Below are 19,476 nucleotides of genomic sequence, written 5' to 3'. Positions count from 1 at the left end.
TTCATATCCTTATCTGTGTGATTTTTCACCGTTATAAAGGCCTATATATTAAGTGTTAAAAACACAACAGGACTAGGGGCATAGCTCAAGAAGAAGCCCTGGGGTCAATCCCCAGTACCACAAACCGGAAACAAAATAGTCAGGCTGGGGATACAGCTGAATGATACGGCAGTTGCCAGCATGTTTGAGGCCTTGGGTTCAATGAGAGAAAGAGAGAGAGAGAGAGAGAGAACGAACAGAAACATAGACCATAAGAAATCCTTGAGAGACACTTAGACACGTTTATTTTAAACAAATGAAGATAAGACATGCACTCTTTATAGGGATCAGGGTCCAGCAAAAAGCTGGAGCAAAATGACAAACAAAAGGGGAGGACTAGGGGCACTCCCACTGGAGAGTCTGACTTTAAGGCAATGAGAAGCGCCCAGGCTCCTAACCCCACTTGTAGAGGTAGGCTCCCATTAGCTCCATTAAGATGTATCCTGGGAAATCAATACCTAGATGTTCTCAGACAGTCTTAATATAGCCCATAAAATGGGCTCTAGCAATACTCACATGAATTTAGAGTGCAAATTTCTTAATTTTCTTCACATACAACTTTACATTACTTAAAAACCACACATGATGTTACTTCATGTTGATGGAGACATGGTTTTAGGACAGCATTCGAGAGGCTGCATTACAGTGACTCTCTCTCTCTCTCTCCTTTTTTACCTTATCTTATTTAGATACGAGTTTTAAGAGCATGACTGAAACTGTGAGTAGAGTAGACAATGAGAAAGAGACTCAGGAGGTGGCAGAGTGGCTCAAGCGGTAGAGAACCTGCCTGCCTAGCAAGCTTGAGGTCCTGAGTTCAAACCCCAGTACCAAAAAAAAAAAAAACTGGAAAAAGAGGCTCTCCTGGAGACTGTGTCAGGGGGCCTCTAGAATGGCCTGGTGATCCAGCCTCTTGTCACCTCCACCCCCGTGCAGCTCCCCAACAGCCCCACAGCTCAGACCACTCCTCAATTCAGATCCCAGCAGAGGTTTTCGCAGAAGCCCCTTGACTGGTTCCATCACCTAAATTCTTCCATGATGCCAACCCACTGTGCACACTTCAGACTGAGCAACTGCTGCAAGAATGCAAAGCCTGCGTCATGTCGCTGTCTGTTCAAACTGGTTAGCATAACAAAGCTTTATCATTTGGACCTGGTCAGTCTCCCAAGACTCAGCCTCTCTCCCACCCTACTCGCTATGATTTCCCCTCACTCACCCCTTCCCTTCATTCTCCTCCAGCAAGTGAGCACTGATTGTTGCCAAGGCAATGTGTGCTGCCCTTGTTTTCTAGGCTCAGCCCATGGTGAGTCTGCAGCTCTGACATCCTTCCTTTTCATCCCATCTCCTTCACCTGACTTGCACTATTTGTCCTGTCTCAGCTTAGCTATCAATTCCTCCTGGAAGCCTTCTACCTGGCTTGCTTGTCCTCAGTAGTCAGGTGAGCCGTCACGCAAGAGACCTCCACTTCCATTTAAAAATACAGAACGGACAGGCAGGTTCACCACAAAGTTTGCACTGCCTTGTGGCCCATGCTCAGTAAATATCTGTTGACTAAGGAACCCTGGACAGGCTCAAATAAATGTAATGAAACATTTTCTGAAGTGAAGAACTCTTCTGTTATGTAAAGTCATCTTAGTCTACCTTAATAAAATATTTTTGTGGTGGGCAGAATAATGGCTTGGCTCCCAGAGATAACTGGGATAATCCTCAGAACCTGTGAATGTTACATTACATGGCAAAGAGGAAGTAAAGTAACAGATGGAGTTAAGGTTGTTCAGCAGTTGATCCTTGGGTTATCTGGGTTGCCCAATGTAATCACAAAGGCTCCATGAAGAGGCACTCAACATGGCTGATAGGCGGCTTTGACAAGCCATTGCTGGCTCCGAAGATGGATGGATGGAGGGAAGGTGCCAAAAGCAGAGGATCACAGGAAGTCTCAACAAGGCAAAGAAACAGATCTCTCCCTTGGAGTCTCCAGAAAGAAATTCTGTCCACTGAGAATCTGATTTTAGCCCGGGGAAAACAATGTCAGCTTGCTGACCCACAGAACTATACAATAACCAGGCATGGCAACTCACATCATAATCTCAGGTATTTGGGAGACAGAGATCAGGAGGACCGCAATTGTGGGACAGCTCTGGCAAAAAGTTATAGAGACCTAATCTCAACAGTAATAAAAAAGGTGGGCACGTAAGTGCATGTGTCATCTCAGCTGCAAGGAGGCCATGGGTAGGAGGACTGCTGTTCAGTCTGGCTTGGGCAAAAAACTGTAAGATCCTGTCTGAGAAAAAAAATAATGAAGCAGAAAGGGCTGGGGATGTGGTGCAAGCAGTAGGCTCTGAGTTCAAAACCCAGTACTGCCAAAAACAAAACCCCAAACTGTATGATAATAAATTTCTGTTGGAAATGTTGTGGCAGCAATAGAAAATGAATACGTTTTTATACTGGGGCTCCCTCCACAAGGGCATTTTGGTCAGGCATTGAAGTTTCTTCTGATTCTAAGCTTATTTGACTGTATAAATCAGGAACTCTTTTACTCTGCTCCTTTGCAGGGACTAGCTACTTTCGGAGGGGAGGTCTATCTTCACTTACAAAACCCTTGATGAGGGAGGAGCAAAAAGAGAACTGCTACTTCTGATGTCAGTTTCCAGAGAAATCTAGTTTGCCTAGCAAGCCTGAGGCCCTGAGTTCAAAGCCCAATACCATCGAAAGAAGGAAAGAAAGAAATCTAGTTCAGAAGAGCTGGAACATCTGCTAGGAGCAGAGATAAGGTGAGCAGAATTCAAGGTTTTGGATGTGTAATGAGGAGTCTGTGAAGAAGCTGTCCACTTACTTAGCTGGTAACAGAGTGGGGTATGATCTCTAAGCATCAGCCCCAGCACATGGTTCCTCCCCTGTGTTTTATTTTAATGCACACAGGTAGTGTATGTACGTAACTACTAACCACAGTCCCCATCATTCCCAACTACCTTAGTACTGGCCAGAACTCTAGCAAGATGTCAGCCAACAGCCTCCATGAGGCACTTGAGTTTGGAGGCCAGTTATAATGGGGCTGCTATGGCCAAAACCAGATATGTAAAATACAAGTATGCCTCCGGGATTAGTATTTTATGGCATCACTAGTAATTAGTTTAGATATCAGATAACATTAAAATAAGATAAAGCTACAAGTATATTTTTAGGAATATATGTTCAGGAAAGCCTGAAAAGAATATTTATTAAGAAGAAACCCGAAGTTAAGGACGTTACTGACAAAGAACTAAGAGGGACTCAAGGTCAAGTTAATTTCTCAATTTTGCTGAGCTCTGCTCCCAGACGTGTCACTTACAAAACCCTTCTGTGAAACACCTGAACACAACCTCCATTTACAAGCAAGTGTTTTTGGTTGGGTACTTTACAAACTGGTTACATACAGGATTGCTCAGATAGGATCAGCCCTCTTTACAGATATTAAAAACAAGGAAGAAAAGGAGTTCCCGGTCTAAGACCAATGGGGAAGAACAGGTAGAGCCACTCTTGGAGCCTAGAGGTCTCACTGTACAAGGTGGAGTCCCTTCCAGGTTTGCCTTCCTGTAGCTTTAAGCCCTTTGGTCATTGCCCAGCTGGCCACCTGTGAAGGCCTCCAGTGAAACATCCAGGACACTGCAATGGCAAGTCCATTTAGAAGAATCTTCTTGCTGGTGGAGTGGCTCAAGTGGTGGAGCGCCTGCCTAAAAGGGGCTTCTTTTCCCAGTTTCCACGTGCTACCCACCTCTGGCTTCCTGACATTTGCTGAGCTACTTGTCAAAGTCTTAGATACAGTGGCAACTGGTGCTGGGTAAATAACCGATGTTGTCATGGCAGTCATCAGACACTTCATCTAAACTCGTCTCTTACAGCCATAACAAACTTACAGGCTACTGGTTGCCAGGGGCTGAGGGAAGGGAGGAATGGGGAGTGACTGCTAATGGGTACATGGTTTCTTTTTGAGGGGATAAAATGCTCTGGAATTAGAAACTGGTGGTGGTTGTATAATTTTGTGACTACACTAAAACCAACAAACTGCAGACTTTAGCAAGGTGAATTTTATGGTATGTGAATTACATATCAATAAAAAAACTGTGACTATAATAAAAGTCCAATACTAACAAATGTTGGCAAAGATACAGAGAAATTTTAATTGTCATACATTTTCTGGTGGTACAGTTGCATTGGAAAATAGTTCAGCAGTCCTCAAAAAGTTAATCAGAATTACCTTATGATACAACAACTCAACTTCTAGCAACATATAACTGGATGAATGAAAACACAAGCCCACACAAAACCTGTACACATGTTCATAAGAAGCATCAATTGCAATAGTCAGAAAGTAGAAACAACCTGAATGCCTATCAACTGAGGAATGTATAAGTGAAATGTAATCTATGCCATGGAATATTTTTGGCCATAAAAAGGAATGGAGTACTGATACATGATATAACATGTAGCATAGGTGAACCATGGAAACATGTGAAATGAAAGAAATGAGTCATAAAAGACTATCTATTGTATGACTCCATTGATACAAAATGTCCAAGTAGGCAAATTCACAGAGAAAACAAAATTAAGTCATTGTCTAGGGCTTGGATGGCTGGAAGAAAATGAGAAGTGACTGCTAATGGTTATGGGGTCTCATTTTGGAATGACAAAAGCAAGCTAACATTGACTATGGAGATTTTAGCGGGAGACAGACTTGACGACCTTGGAAGAAGGGTCCCAGCCAATGGACTCCCGAGGACAGCTCTCCAGGCTCCTTCCAGGTCCAAAGACTCCTTCCATGCAGTTTAAAATTCTTTTACCTACTCGAACATACCTTCCTTTTAATAACGAAACCGGAAAACAAATGCAGCCCTTAAATATACAAATGTCTGTGGATGCACTGGTGGTGACTCACGAAGTTCAATGGAGTGGAGCCCATCTCCATTCAGAAGTTAGAGCGGTAGCTTAGGAGCCCTGAGGTTTACAGGTATGGTCGTCAGCACACATAGCACATACACTGGATCAAAGAAGACGCAGTCTCACCACTCGGTTGCTGAGCCCCTGGGCTCCCAGCACTCAGATGCTGAGGTGGGAGTGCCACTTGAGCCCAGGAGTTCAAGGCCAGCCTGGGCAACACAGGAAGAATACATTAAAAAAAAAAAAAGCCAAAACAAGCAAAAAATCACCAAGATCTGAACTCAAGTTTTATAATTCCTGATTAGATTTTTTTACTCTTTAAACTCACCTTATTTATCTGAATTTCATTAATTGTAATTCAAATGGATGAAGGGATAGTGACTCTACACATATCTTCTAACTGATCAGAAGAACTAAACAACTTCAAACATGGTTGACCCTTACAGGTGTGCAACTAGGTATCAGTTCTCAAAGCCACAGAAAAATAAGATTAGAAGCACAATTGTGTGCCTTGAATGAAAGTCTACAGAATAAATCCATTTATGTAACATGATCTTTTTACCCTCACATATTTTAAGAAAAATGTGCTTATATCCCATGTCAGAAATTATGTATTTTAACTCAACTAAGGAAAAGACAAAGGGATATAAAAAGCCAAATTACATTAAAAATTTATCAAATTATCTTATTGTACAAATGAGAATTTGTAAAGTTTTGTGTTTTACTCAAATTACAAAAATACAAACAAAAAACAGGACATGGAGTGACTGACTGCATCTCAAAATCAGTCAAGGAAGCCTAGGGGAGCAGAGGGCACAAGGAGACCTTTGTCGTCGTTCACTAGTGCCAGGTGCACAGAAGCTGGTGGCTCGGGTGAATGTGTCACACTGAGGAATCCTGCACTCAGCAACTCCAGCATGGAGTGCTTCTGACCAGAGGTGACCAGAGGCAACTAGAGGTAACCAGGGACTACCAGAGGCTGCCTCTTTCCACAGGCTCCAAAGTCCATAGCTGCAAACTTCACTGCCGAACTGTACTAAGTGGGACATACTCTGAATTACTGCGCAACCGAAGGAATACACAATAATTAAACTGCTGTAAGCACTGGGTTATAATGCATGTGAGCCCGCATTCATTTCTATTACTCACCTACAGAGAGACTGGAACATCCTAAGAGGCCTCACTAGCACAGAAATTCACAGCTTAGAACCCAAAGCCATAGTGATAGCAGAAGGAAAATTGTAAGGCTAGTACTGGTATAAAATGGGGACATTTATAAAGGAAGACTATAATATTTAATACGTCTAGTGTGGAAACTGGCAAAGAATGTCAATTTCAGCACTGTGTATCATAGCAAAGGAATGGGAACAGCCCCAAGCCCTAAGTTCAAGTGTGACATACTCACACACAAACACTGTGGAGACAAGTCACACGCATGGATACCACATCTGGGTCCGCATGTGCTGCTGCAGAACTAGGTCCAGGATATACGGATACAGGCAAGACGCAGCCCAGTGTGCGCAGCTTGGGACGGGAAGGAGCTTGCTTCTTATTAAAGGACGGTCAAGGGCAGTTTTAACATACCTGGTGGGGTCCTCCTTGCAGTGCCTCTTTTGCCTCTTGTGCTTCGTTTTCCAGGTACTGCTTTGTCCTCCTCCGAGAAGGCCTGTCCCCGTTTGGGGCCTTCAAAGGGAATGCTCTCCAAGTTCTCACTTGTGGCCAGTGCACAGCTGGCCAGGCAGCTTTCATTGTTGTTGAGACTGTCTTGCTCACACCCTTTAGTCCTCCCCATTGTGTTGTCACTGCTGCTCAGATGCAAAGGCCCACCCCCATCAAACTGGTTTTCATTTTCATCAGACGCAGAAGGCACGTGTGCTACTGTCCCTTCCACGCTGTCACCAGGATGACACCCGTCCTGTGGTTCTATCTGCAGATCATCTGTAGGAGTGTCACTGTCATCCATTAGCGCATCCTTTGTTGAGCTGTTTAAAGTTTCACTGAAGTCCTTCCATGTCTACAAAGACAAAAAGGAAGAAGCGACTTCATTTTCTAACCTCTGGGGATTCAAGGTGGTCTCTGATTTCCCGCTTCTCTTGAATCATTTCATTGAAATTAGGAAGAGACAGAAATGACAGATTCATTCCTTTTCCCTCCAGCAACCAACCCAAATTTTGCTTAGTTCTTGTGTCCATACAGAGGCTCTCAACACTGGCTGTACCTTGGGGGGGTGGGGGGTGGGTGGGATGTGTGTGTGTGTGTGTGTGTGTGTGTGTGTGTGTGTGTGTAGGGGGCAGGGGCTGCCCAAATTCTATTCTAGATCTGCTACTGGTATGTTTTTTAAGCTCACTACATAATTCTAACATGCATCAGGTTGGGACTGCTGACATAATGAAAAACATTTACTCACTGCATAGGTTATCTATTAAAATCACTCACTCATGTTATCCCTAAATACTTGCCAGAGAAACTAAAGCTAGTTATAAAAGTACATGTGTGATACTAGGGATTGAACCCAGGCCTTTGCAAGCTAGGCAGGCACTCTCTCACTTGAGTCATGTCCTCAGCAGCCCTTTTGTTTGTATTTTGTTTTTGAGAGAGAGTCTCATGAGGCAGATCTCCAGCCTCTGCCTTCCTGAGTACTGGGATTACAGGTGTACCACCACACCCAGTTTAGTTATTGTTTGGCTGAACAGTAGCAATGTCCACAAGTGAAAAGATACACTGTTTCAAAACTCTTTGAAGAAAAGCACACATGAGAAAGTTGAGGTGGTCACATTGTACTATAGTCTCATTGTACCTTTCATTTCCTGAAAAAGTCACTGGAAAGCACTGTTAGTATTTTGCCAACAAAACAGTTGTAAACAATTAAATTTTAAAAAGGGAGGGTTCTGATAGGCTGACCAGTGCAGAGTTGGAAAACTAAATGTGCTCCAAGGACACTGCTAACATTTTCAAGATCTACCAAAGGGCCTATGGTCTTAGACACTGGGGAGGCTGAGGCAGGAGGACAGCTTGAGCCTAAGGGTCTTAGGCTAGCCTGGGCAACATAGCCAGGCCATGTCTCCAAAATCCAACAAGCAAGCAAACAAAAGATCTACGAAAGATCGCAAGCCCTGTGTCAGTCGCTTTTTCTCCTTACCACCTAAACATATTACATTTTAAAGAAAATTATGCCCGCCAGATTTAGATATTTTTATGCTTGCCAAATACAATTTTGGGTCTTGGCCAAATACTGAAGTAATTCTGAAAAATCCTCAGTGATAGGACTTTAAAAAATTCTTCAAATGAGTAAATAGAAGTTTTTACTCTTTAGAAACATGCAAACAATATACAAATTCCTTTAAAAAAAAGCATACAATATTAACTTTACGCTAACTGTACCATGTATCTTATTTAATTTTGGACATAAAAACATTGCTCAGCAAACTAAAAACATCGAAATCTGCCTGGTATCATTTTCTTTAAAATATACACTACTTATCTCCACTGGGCCTATGACACTGTAAATATACTCAGCTCCTTTCTAATTTAAGTCATCAAGAAGCATCCCAACATGTGTTTATGGTTGCAAGTATAGGGTGCTTTATGGTTGACCTGCAGGAGACCCAGAGGTCATGTGCCAGGGCACAGGACAGTGGAAACAGAAAGCAGTCTAGAGCCCAAAACAGTGACCAAGGCCTTTGGCCGAGTCTCCTTCCCTCACCCTCAAGCAGTGCTGGCTGCTTCAGGAAGTGTTTTCTAGTTCTCAAGAGCAGCCTGCAGGGCAGGGCTCAGTGTCTAAGCTTGGAGGGGTTCAGTAACTAGGATCACCTGGAAAGAAGGGCACCTGGCCCAGAAACCAGGCCTTCCTCATTTGGGATCCTATGCAGTCCAGCATACTGGCTGGGAGGAAAGGCAGACCTAGGTTCAAATGCTACCTCTGTCTTCTAGCAAGCTGTCTGTGCAACCTTACACTTGTTTTCCAGTACGCAGAAGTCCCAATTTCCTCTTCTGCAAAACTCAAAGAGTAGGTGTTATCTGTTTTTGTATAAACTTTTGTTTTGAACTCAGGGCCTCATGCACTTCTTAAACAAGAGTCTAGCATTGAGCTACACTCCGAGCCATTTTTAAAAGTATTTTGAATGCTGGGTGTCAGAGGCTGATACCTGTAATCCTAGCTACTCAAGAGGATCAAGGTTGGAAGCCAGCCTGAGCAAATAGTTCACAACACCCTACCTGGAAAAAATCCGTAACAGAAAAGGGCTGGTAGAGTGGCTCAAGATGTAGGCCCTGATGTCAACCCCCAGCACTGAAAAAAAAAAAAATTATTTTGAGACAGGGTCTCACAGTGTAGCCCAGGCTTGCCTTGAGCTCCTTAGGTGACTCATATTGGCCTTGACTCCTCCTGCCTCCGCCTCCCGAATGCCAGGATTACAGGTGTGCTCCGACGTGTACAGATAGTGTGGTTTTGATGCTTGGACAGCACTGCAAGTAAAGGACCTAGATGAGGACTTGACCCCCAGCAAATGCTCACCCAGAGCTGTCACTTCCCAAGAGCCTCCCAGGTGCCACTGGGCACAGGGAGACTTATCAAGTGGTCCTCAGCCTCACTGCAGGTTCAGAAACAGCTTTTCCCAACAACCCAGAGATGAGCGGGCTCTGGATAACAGACACGCCAACTGCCCTCATGAGAAATCTGAGTCACTAGCTCAGGACGGGTACATCTCACTCAGCTTCTGCAGTGTGAAAGCCAGGGTCCTGAGCACCCTTTTAGAAGACAAAGAGATTTGGAAACCAGTGACTAGAGCTCACCAGATGTGTGCTTGCAGCTCCGTTGAGTGTCAAGTCCCAGCCCCCTGAGGTCAACAGCTGTGTTTAATTCTCATAACTATCCCAGCAAGTAGGTACTTTCACCTGTTACACTGATGAGGAAGCCAAGACTGGAATCTTGTCAAGTCATTCAGCTAGTAAGTCTAGAATGGAAATTGGACCACCTATGGTCCTGAGGCCACTCTCAGTCATTATGCTCTACAGACAGTGCTAACAGTCATTGAAGGAACATTACACACCAGCTGTGGCACACCCAGCCAAGCACCATGTGTCCCTTGGAGAGGACCTGCCTCTAAGAACCAAGAGTCCCTTAATATGCTGCTCTCTTGCCTGGAAAGTGCCGGATCCACACAGCATGCCACTTCCCATGCAGCTCACGTTCTTCTTTCTGTGGTCTCTGGACAGTGGGACATACCATCTAAGGAAACAGCTACTCAGTGCAGAGGGACTTCTTTCTCTGGGTCTCCAGACACTTTATCTTTTGTGCTGACACAATCAATTTAACTCTCAAACTAACTCTCAAAAGGAAATTTAACAACTTTCTAATGTGGATTCTTTCTTTCTTTCTTTACTTACTTACTTATTTATATATAAAAAGACCATTTACAAGTGCAGCCAGGCCTGGCTGGAAAGTCACTTACTCCGTTTGACTTCTCTGACCTTCCCATCAAGAAGACCACACCTGATGCACTCTTCTGCAGCACTGTCTCAGCCACAGTCCTTCCCAGACACTGCTTTGCACTATCGACTTCCACATAAGTGACATTAGATTTAAGCCACTTGAATGCTCAACCTACTCCTAAGTTTTATTCCCCACAATGTCTAGCCTGGCCTCATACTTACTGAACACATGAAGGAGTAGGGAAGTAGAAAGTCAGACACACAGATTTGCATGTGTACCCTGACCCAGTTCTAACAGATAAGGAATCTGTTGCACAGTATTTGGCTTCTGTTTGCATTCTTAATACAATACTTTAATTTAAGCAGTATGATAAACTTATTTTTTTTTTTTTTTGGTGGTACTGGGGCCTAAACTCAGGGCCTCATAGACCTCATACATGCTAAGCAAGTGCTCTACCACTTAAGCCACTTCGACAGTCCTTTTTTTGTGTTAGGTATTTTTGAGATAGGGTTTCTCAAACTATTTGCCAGAGCTGGCTTTGAATCTAGATCCTACTGAGTAGCTAGAATCACAGGAATGAGCCTGTACTAAGTTTTGAACTCAGGACCTTGAGCTTGCTAGGTAATTGCTCTACCACTTGAGCCACACCCCAGTCCTTTATACTTTAGTTTATTTTTTAGGGAGGATCTCACTTTTTGACTGAGGCCAACCTCAGACCTCAAACCTCCTACCTGTATTTCCCATGTGTCTGGGATTACAGCATGCACCACCACACCAGTGGTGCGCTGATTGAGATGGGGGTCTTGCTAAATTTTTGCCTATGCTGGCCTCAAACCACACTTCTCCTATCTCTGCCTCCCAAGTAGCTGAGATTACAGGCAATACCCAGATGGAGTTATCTAATCAGTAGAATTCTAATGCTTTTGGAAACAGTTACAAGTAAAATGTCATGGGCCGGAGGTATGGCTCAAGTGGTAGAGCACCTGCCTAGCAAGCACCAGGCCCTGAGTTCAAACCCATCAAAAAATATAATCAAGTCAAATGTCATATTTGTCTCTTCTTCCTCCCACATGGGGGAGAAGAATGAGGCCCAGTCAAGTAGCAGCAGTTCAGAATATGTGAACAGGGCATGGGGCCTGGGATTTATTGCCCACCTGAGACTACATTCACTTGTCTGCTCTCTTCTGGAGAGTCCTCATCCAGACTCACAGCAGTTACACCTGCTGTGCCATGGTGGTGATGGCTCTAACAAGTTTTGCCGCCCGGGTTCCCAGCCTCTCAAGGCAAGACAGCATTCCACTCGGCACGCCAACACTGTGGCTTATGAATCTCAGGCAAACATGCAAGCAAGGCTCATGCAAAGCATGAAAACTACAGGGCTCTGAGGAAGAATCGAACAAATCATTTAAGACTAACAAAGAAGCCTGCACTTCACCAAAAGCATAGTCTCAGTCTCACAGAAGACTTGACTTAATTTCCTTACACTTCAGTGTGCGGTGAGACTAAACACCAAGTGTCACTAAAAGTTTTAAATAACTTTCAGGAATAAGCAGATACTAGTCACTATTTTAGTGGAGTCTCTGGGTACCTACCATCTTTCTCTAACTCATACTGACCACACTAAAACACTGAACTTCTACCTTCAGAAGCCAAGTTTCTTCTTAAGAAGTAACACTGACCTCCAAACTAGAATTTGGCAATTTAAAGTCAAAATCAAAGGACAGTGACCAAACAAAGCAGAAACTCTGTTAACCCAAATTCAAATTTGTCTCCTCCTGGTCCATGCAGAACTAGGGGGAGAAAGTCAGCATGGCCGTATGCTGGTCTTTCTATCATTGTCATTTCGCACAACTTGGCATTCATTACATATGTTCCAATACCACTTAAGCCCGTTGGTAAACCTACAGTTCTCTCTAATTGATGATCTGTTGCCTAGACACATATGTGTAAAGACAAACTTGACTAGACCAGCAATCAAAATTACGCCTCACAGGAATGATTCTCAAAACACTTGTGCCTACAGTAACAACTTCAATTTTCTTTTTTCAGTGCATCATGGTAGGGAGCAGGTGGTAGAGAGCTCACATCACAGCAGACAGAAAGCAGAATCAAGCAGCACAAGGAAGGAGCAACAACTTTATTTTTCATTCGAGATCCCGTGCACACAAAATATTTACATCTATATAACTAAAACAAAGGTTTCTTAAAACTCAAAACGTGTGGAGCACTGATATCTTCTTCTTTGCATTCAATACTATTGCATATACTTTCCTTTTTTGGGGCAGTACTGGGGTTTGAATGGTAGGCAGATGCTCTATTGCTTGAACTAAGTCTCTGCATCTCTGGTCCTTTTTGGCTCTGGTTATTTTGGAGACAGCTTCTTGCTTTTTGCCCAGGCTGGCCTGGACCTTATGACAGGCTTGAGCCACCATGCCCAGCTTTTTTTCCATTGAGATGGGGTCTCATAAACTTTTTTTGTCCAAGCTGACCTTAAACCATGATCCTCCTGATCTCAGCTGCATAGCTTGGAAGGAGAGGCCCATACCACTATGTCCAGCTATCGGTTGAGATTAGGTCTCTTGAACTTTTGCCCAGGCTGGTCTTGAGCTGTGATCTTACCATTCTCAGCCTTCCAAGTAACTGGGATTGCAGGCATGAGCCACCAGTGCCTGGCTCATAGTTTTCAAATACTGGTCAAGCTCTGCATGGATTTAATTTATCAGTAACAAGTGCTGACACAGTACAACAGAAGGCAGTTTCCAGGAACCAATAGCATCTCAACCTGAGGACCACTGAGAAGCATAGAAGGCTGTGGTTATCTCCATGTGCTTTCTGGAAAGACTGCATAGTGCACAAAACTCCAACATGAGCTTCTTTTAAAATGCAGTCCTCGTGACTTTAGTGCAACAGTTCTTCTCATTCCTTTTATCTGGAAAGATAACTGAAAGTCCACCCTTGATTCAGGGTTCCTTAGCTGACAACTTCAGCTGTCAGCTTTATTCTACACAATGCTATCCCAGCTTTATTCTACACAACGCTATCTCATATAGTAGTCACTAACCACACGTGACTACTGAGGAAGTGAAAATACAAATTTGCACAATTTTGATTGCTGCTCTGCTGACCATTGCTTACAGGTAACATGTCTAAACAATGACAGCTCTGATCCAAGCAAACTACTTTTACCAATGAGATATAAGAGGCACTGGAACATAGCTAGTGAGCAAGATGGCAAAGGGTAAAGTGGTATGAAATGACCACTTACACAGTAAATGAAATTTCATTTTATGTGATTTTAATTAAGTTAAAATTAAAAATGGATATTGATTCAATAATTGAAAAACCTCAAGTATTTTTGGAACAACTTCAGTATGTGAACCTTTCTCACCTATAAAATTTATGAAATCAAAACACAGATCAAATTCTAGGTGTAGTGACATAGGGCTATAATTCTAGCATTTGGGAAGCCGAGGCAGGAGGATCATGAGTTTGAGGTCAGCCTGGGCTGCACAGTGAGTTCAAGGCCAGCCTCAGTTACTAACAAGACCCTGTCTCAAAAACACGAAAAAGAAACAGATAAAGCCAGATACGATGGCTTAGTCCTAGCTACTGAGGATGTGGAGGTAGGAGGACAGCTTGAGTACAGGAGTTTACAACCACCTTGAGCAAAATAGTGAGACCACTATCAAAACAAACAAACAAACAAAACCCCCAGAATCAACCATTTCAAGAAAAAACTGTACAGGTTGAAGCAGGATGATAGCTTGAGTCTCAAGGTTCAAGACCAGCCTGAGAAACATAGTGAAAACATCTCAAAAAAAAAGAATAGAACATTCAAGAAAATCAGAAACAAGCATTTCTAACAAAAACTGTCCAAATAGAGATGTGCTATATTTATAAAATATATACTGCATGCCAATAAATTAGTATGAATAGAAAGAATTCAATAATTTTAAGTATTTATTACAGTTTGAGTTTTCAGCCATACTACCCTGAATGTTCCTGATCTTGCCTGATTACATGTTAAAATAATATTTTTGAAACAACAGGCTGAATAAAGTATTATTAAAATTCATTTCAGTTGGTGATGGGTATAGCTCAGTGAAGAGTATGTGCTTAGTGTGTGTGAGGTCTTGGATTTGATTCCTAGTATCAAAAAAAATTAAATTTCACTCTTCAAAAGCTTTTTAAAACGTGGTTACTAGAAAATACCACATGTGGCTGGTGCTACATTTCTGTTGGCCAAGGCTGCTCTCTGTGACAGGACCGACAGTCAGCAGAAGTCCTAGCTCACAGGGAATCACTCTGCACCAGACTCTTGCTAACCCAAGTTATGCCACATTCATTTCCTGACTACAGACATCACACTTTGCATAATACAACAACATAAACACCTACTGAAGGAAGTAGACACTGCATGTCTCTACAGTTGCTTTGTGCATATTACTTCCTATCTTCAGAATGGAAACACCAGGATCATCACGTCCCTTTCTGTCACTTCCTCATATTGAAAACATTCTTGGCACTTTCTATAAGTTGCATAGCAATTATAACTAGCAAGATAGCCTCTCAGTAGCCTTTCTAAAGACCTGATTTCTACATAAGAGTAACTGAAAGTAAATCAGGGCTGTAGTAGCTTAGAGGTAGAGCACTTGCCTAGCATGCAGGAGGCCCTGGGTTCAATTAGAAACTTCAAAAGAAAAGTGAATCAGATTGCATTATTATTCCTTTAATAAGAAAGGTCAGAAGAAGAGAAAATATATTGTACAGTAAGGAGGATAAAAATGAGACAAAGTATATAACAAAACCTCAAAAATATAAAAGGAGAAATGAAAAATAAATGTGATGATGATGCTAACTGAGAAAACATAAAATGTGGCTTTATTTATGCAGGGAAAGCATGCTTAAAGATAGGAAGAAACTGAAACTGTGTGACTGCTGCTTGACCTTAAGGCGGAAACAAAAGGGCAGGAAGCACAATTGTCTCCTTCCTCAGCCCTCCCTTCTGTCACAGGCTCCACTCAAGACAGCGGGCCTGAGTTAAAACCCACTACATAAATGCACAAGGCAGTTCCTGGCCTCAATGAGGTATAGTTAGTAGTGCGCCGACAGTAATCCTCCCCTGTCCTTTGCTCTTATACACAGACACACGCAATGTTTCACTTAAACAAAATAGAAGCCAATCTCTATAATTAATAAACAAAAGTAGTAAGAAACTGTTTCTCCTCCAGAGTGACTGAGTTTCTACTTCAAACTGTTCCTAGAAAGTTGTAAGTCTGCTCCTCCCCTCAAGATAAAGACCAGGCAAATCTTTGCATATGACTTTATCAGCAGCCACAAGCACTTTCTTTAGTTTCACAGAGTTAATGACACACACAGAAGGAAATCAGTAAGTTTAGGGGAGGAAATCATTCACCTAGGCCACACATGCTGTGTTTACTTGGACTCAAATACCTTTTTGTTGTGAAGTACACTGCAGTCATTATTTTTAAGCCACAACCAACAGAATCTAAGAATTGAACGTATCTTTTGTTTTAAACCATAAATCACCCTTTTGAAAATAAAAGTCATAAATCATGTTTACTGCTATATATTTACTATTTCCTCATGGAAACCTGGTTTTTGTCATTTCTTGGAGTGGAACCCAAGGTCTTGCACATGCTAGACAACTGCTCTACCACTGACCACAGGGGAGAACTGTGCAGCCACTGTACAGCTACAGGGTCTTTTTAAGACGGGTTCTTGCTATGTAGATCAGGCTGGCCTCAAGCTCCAGATCCTCCTGCCTTAACTTCCAGACTGACAGGATTATAGGTAGGTACCACCACCCCCTGTTTTTGTTTTGTTTTCAAGGCAAAATTCACTTCTGCAGAAGGATGTGCAGGCACACGGGCCCTTTTTGTTTTTTTGAGAAAAGACTCTTGCAGGCTCGCCTCAAACTCAAGCAATCTTTCAGACTCTCAAGTAGCTGTGACAACAGGCAGGCATCACTGAGCATGGCTATCTTATGATTTTTTTTGGTAGTGCTTGGGATCAAACCCAAGAGTCTTACACATGCATTTTGCTACACAACTAAACATAAAGCAATTCCATATAATCATTAAATATACACATAAAACTACTTCATTTTAAAATGTTAATTTTTGAAAACATAATGACAAAAACAATGTATTAGAACCTTTCTTTATAGGGCCTCACCACATAGTTTGCATTATTGGAATACAATGCTAATGTTAACAGTAATCAACAGTTAACTAAGGAATACCAAGAATCAGGGTTTAGCTTGTTACATGTATAATTTAGTCCTAATACTAGTTCTAAGAAGTAGGTCTATAATTATTTCTAGTTTTTACAGAGGAAAACAGCAATAGCACATTAAACGAACAGGCCAAGAACACACTGCGAGTATGTGACAAAGTGAGGACTCATACCAAGTCAGACTCCAGAGCCTGTGCCCCGAGCCATTGGTAACTATTTTTGAATTAACGTGAAAACATCCATTCGCAGATGCCTATATTGTAAACATCAAATCGCTAGTTCCCAGGAGACAAGACGAACAGTTTCCAATATTGTGATGTTTTTCAGATATACAGAATTTAGAAGAATAGGTTAAGCAAAAAAGTATGAAAGCACTGATAATACTTTTTATTTGTTGTGTTCTTTAAATGTAACGGCCTTGAGTTTCTATGTTAATCTATATAAGATTCCTGCTAGAAATCATTACCAGACACTTGATATTTACTCTCGTACATATACGATAAGTTCTATGAGGCAGTTCACATGCACTTAGGGAGCCAACATTCTAGCTGAAGAAGGCAGTAGAGTGTGAGGCCCACATCTTGGCAGTGTGCTGTAATGAGCAGAGAAACCGACTAGCGCTTGCTCACTGGGTATGCTTGTCCGTAAATTACATGCACACACCTTTACCAATGTGTATGCATGCATTTGAAGCACATACAACAGCAAACATAGAGAAAGGATGAAAGAGTTCTACTTCTGGAGGGCAGACCAGCTCATCTCAAATTCTACTGTTATTAACAACCAGAAAAGCTAACATATGCTTCAAGCTGGAGGCAGAAAAGCTCAGCAGAGCTTTTAATAGACTCAGAGCTGGTGGGAAAACCTCAGTTCAGGACCTGCCACAAAGAGGCTTTCAGATGGGACTGGAAAGGGCTGCTCCCTAGAAGAAAAGGTAAGCTAGAAGCACACTAGCTCAGGATTGACGACCAGTAGAATCATCTCATCTCTGGTTAAGGGGAGCTGCCTTAACCTGCCTGCTAGAATCCTAAGTAAATACTCTTCAAAGAAAAAAACAAAAACCAAAGGCTCAAATTAGTTCTACAAGTTCTTATCTATAATTTCCAGTATGTAACCCCAAAACCCAGGCATATAAGAAATCAAGTTTTTGGGAAAAAACAGTGAACAGAAGCAGACTCCTAGAGATGTGCGTGTTGGAGAAGCAGAAGGGTGTTGTGCCAGAAGGGCCTTGGGAAGTGTACAGAAGGCCTAAAACAGCCGGCTACTGCCCGCCAGCCTTCTCCACTCTGCAGGGCTGTGTACACCTTCAATCTCACATGTAAACAACTCAATGACAGCTGACAGAAGACCTACATTGGGAAGGCCTGAGTTTTCCATTTGGAGAGAGATTTCGCTGGTCTGTCTCAACACCAGCTTTCACTTCTCCTCTCTTCATTCTGCATAGCTGCCATTTTTCTTCCCATTTCTTTATGTGGACAACTGGATGTCATTTCTAGACTCTCTGCCTCTGGTTTATTGGGTGTGGATTCAGGTCAGTGTTAGAGCACATGCTTAGGATGCCCAAGGCCCTGGGTTTGTTTCATCTCCAGCACCACCAAAAAAAGTCTTTATTTCCTTTCCTTCCTTCTTTCTTTCCCTCTCTCCTCCCTTTTAGGCAGGTGCTTTACCACTTGAACCATACCCACAGTCCTTCTTGATGTTAACTTTAAACTATATCTTATCTCTTAGCGATTTGGGATTTTTCTAACTTAAAGACTAAGTTCTTGACTCTATGTAAGAAGGGCAACATATTGAGTTGAGAATCAGAAAACCTGAGCTCTGATATCATCTCATCTCTTGGGATTTGAGATTCCTCCTAACTTTAATACTTAATTTTAATTTAGTTCCAAAGTCTCTGCCATTTGTCTTTCACTGCTTTAAGTATAAAATATCACTTTCTAGTTCATTGGATATGGAAGTTGCAGTCACTTGCTGTCCACTTTAAAAATATTGCTACATGGACTGGAGGTGTGACTCAAGCTTCATATATGTGAAGCCCTGATTTCAAACCCCAATCCCATCGAATAATGAAAAAGTATTGCTACAGGCAAATTCATGCATTTTCTTCTGCCACCTACTGTCTGTCTTATCTTGAAAAACAAGGATATAAGGTTGTCCTTTTGAAGTTCCCGCCCCAAATCCAGAAGAATGCTGGTTTTGAATTGGGGCACAATACAGGAGCTAGATCTTTGTTTTTTCTTTTCTTTTCTTTTTTGTGGTGCTGGGCTTTGAACTCAGGGCCTACACCTGCAGCCACTCCAACACTCCTTTTTTTGTGATGGGTTTTTTGAGATAGGGTCTCACAAATTATTTGCCCTGGGGCTGGCTTTGAACCGGATCCTCCTGATCTCTACCTTCTTAGTAGCTAAGATAACAGGTGCGAGCCACCAGTGTCCAGCTAGTTTTTGTTTTCTCCACTGCTTTTTGTAACCAAACCACACACATAACTAGCATTAAAGGCTTAATAGGAAGACACAAACAAAATGAAGCAAATTATGTGTCCATACAGAGGCAACTTTGACCTCACAGGCTGAGTGCTTTAGCTGAGCTAACCAGATGTTACTATAATCAACCTGCCCTGTTTTCTAAACTGGCCAATAAACATGGAGTTTATGCTCTATAGGAAGTGAGCTGTGCTATGTTTCTGCAAACCCTGTCCTAACCTCCCTTCTTCCCCAGAGTCTTTGCTACAAAGAAAAATGTGACAAAGGACAGACGAGGCCTTTGAGAATTTCAGGAAGGTTACTTTTACTTCTGGAGAGAGAGAACAATTGTAACAGGGGTTTAAAAGCTGCTTT

General features: G+C 42.4%; 1 protein-coding gene across 3 annotated transcripts in view; it reads right to left on the bottom strand.

Moving 5' to 3' along the window:
• Positions 1-19,476, bottom strand: part of Cnst (consortin, connexin sorting protein) — an 85,825-nt gene that overhangs the window by 40,092 nt on the left and 26,257 nt on the right. Inside the window, exons 2-3 of one of the 3 annotated variants that reach the window (XM_074048806.1) lie at positions 9,166-9,238; positions 6,535-6,964 (exon numbers count right to left, since the gene is read on the bottom strand). The exons of 1 other annotated variant lie outside the window; for it this stretch is intronic. In XM_074048806.1, the coding sequence (XP_073904907.1) occupies positions 6,535-6,913 (379 nt within the window). In that variant the 5' untranslated portion in view covers positions 6,914-6,964; positions 9,166-9,238. The remainder of the gene's footprint in view (positions 1-6,534; positions 6,965-9,165; positions 9,239-19,476) is intronic. One more of the 3 variants, XM_020151681.2, reaches the window with a different exon arrangement.

Source organism: Castor canadensis, chromosome 11 (genome assembly GCF_047511655.1).
Source record: "Castor canadensis chromosome 11, mCasCan1.hap1v2, whole genome shotgun sequence".
Lineage (NCBI taxonomy): Eukaryota > Metazoa > Chordata > Mammalia > Rodentia > Castoridae > Castor > Castor canadensis.
This window is presented reverse-complemented; position numbering and strand designations above follow the sequence as displayed.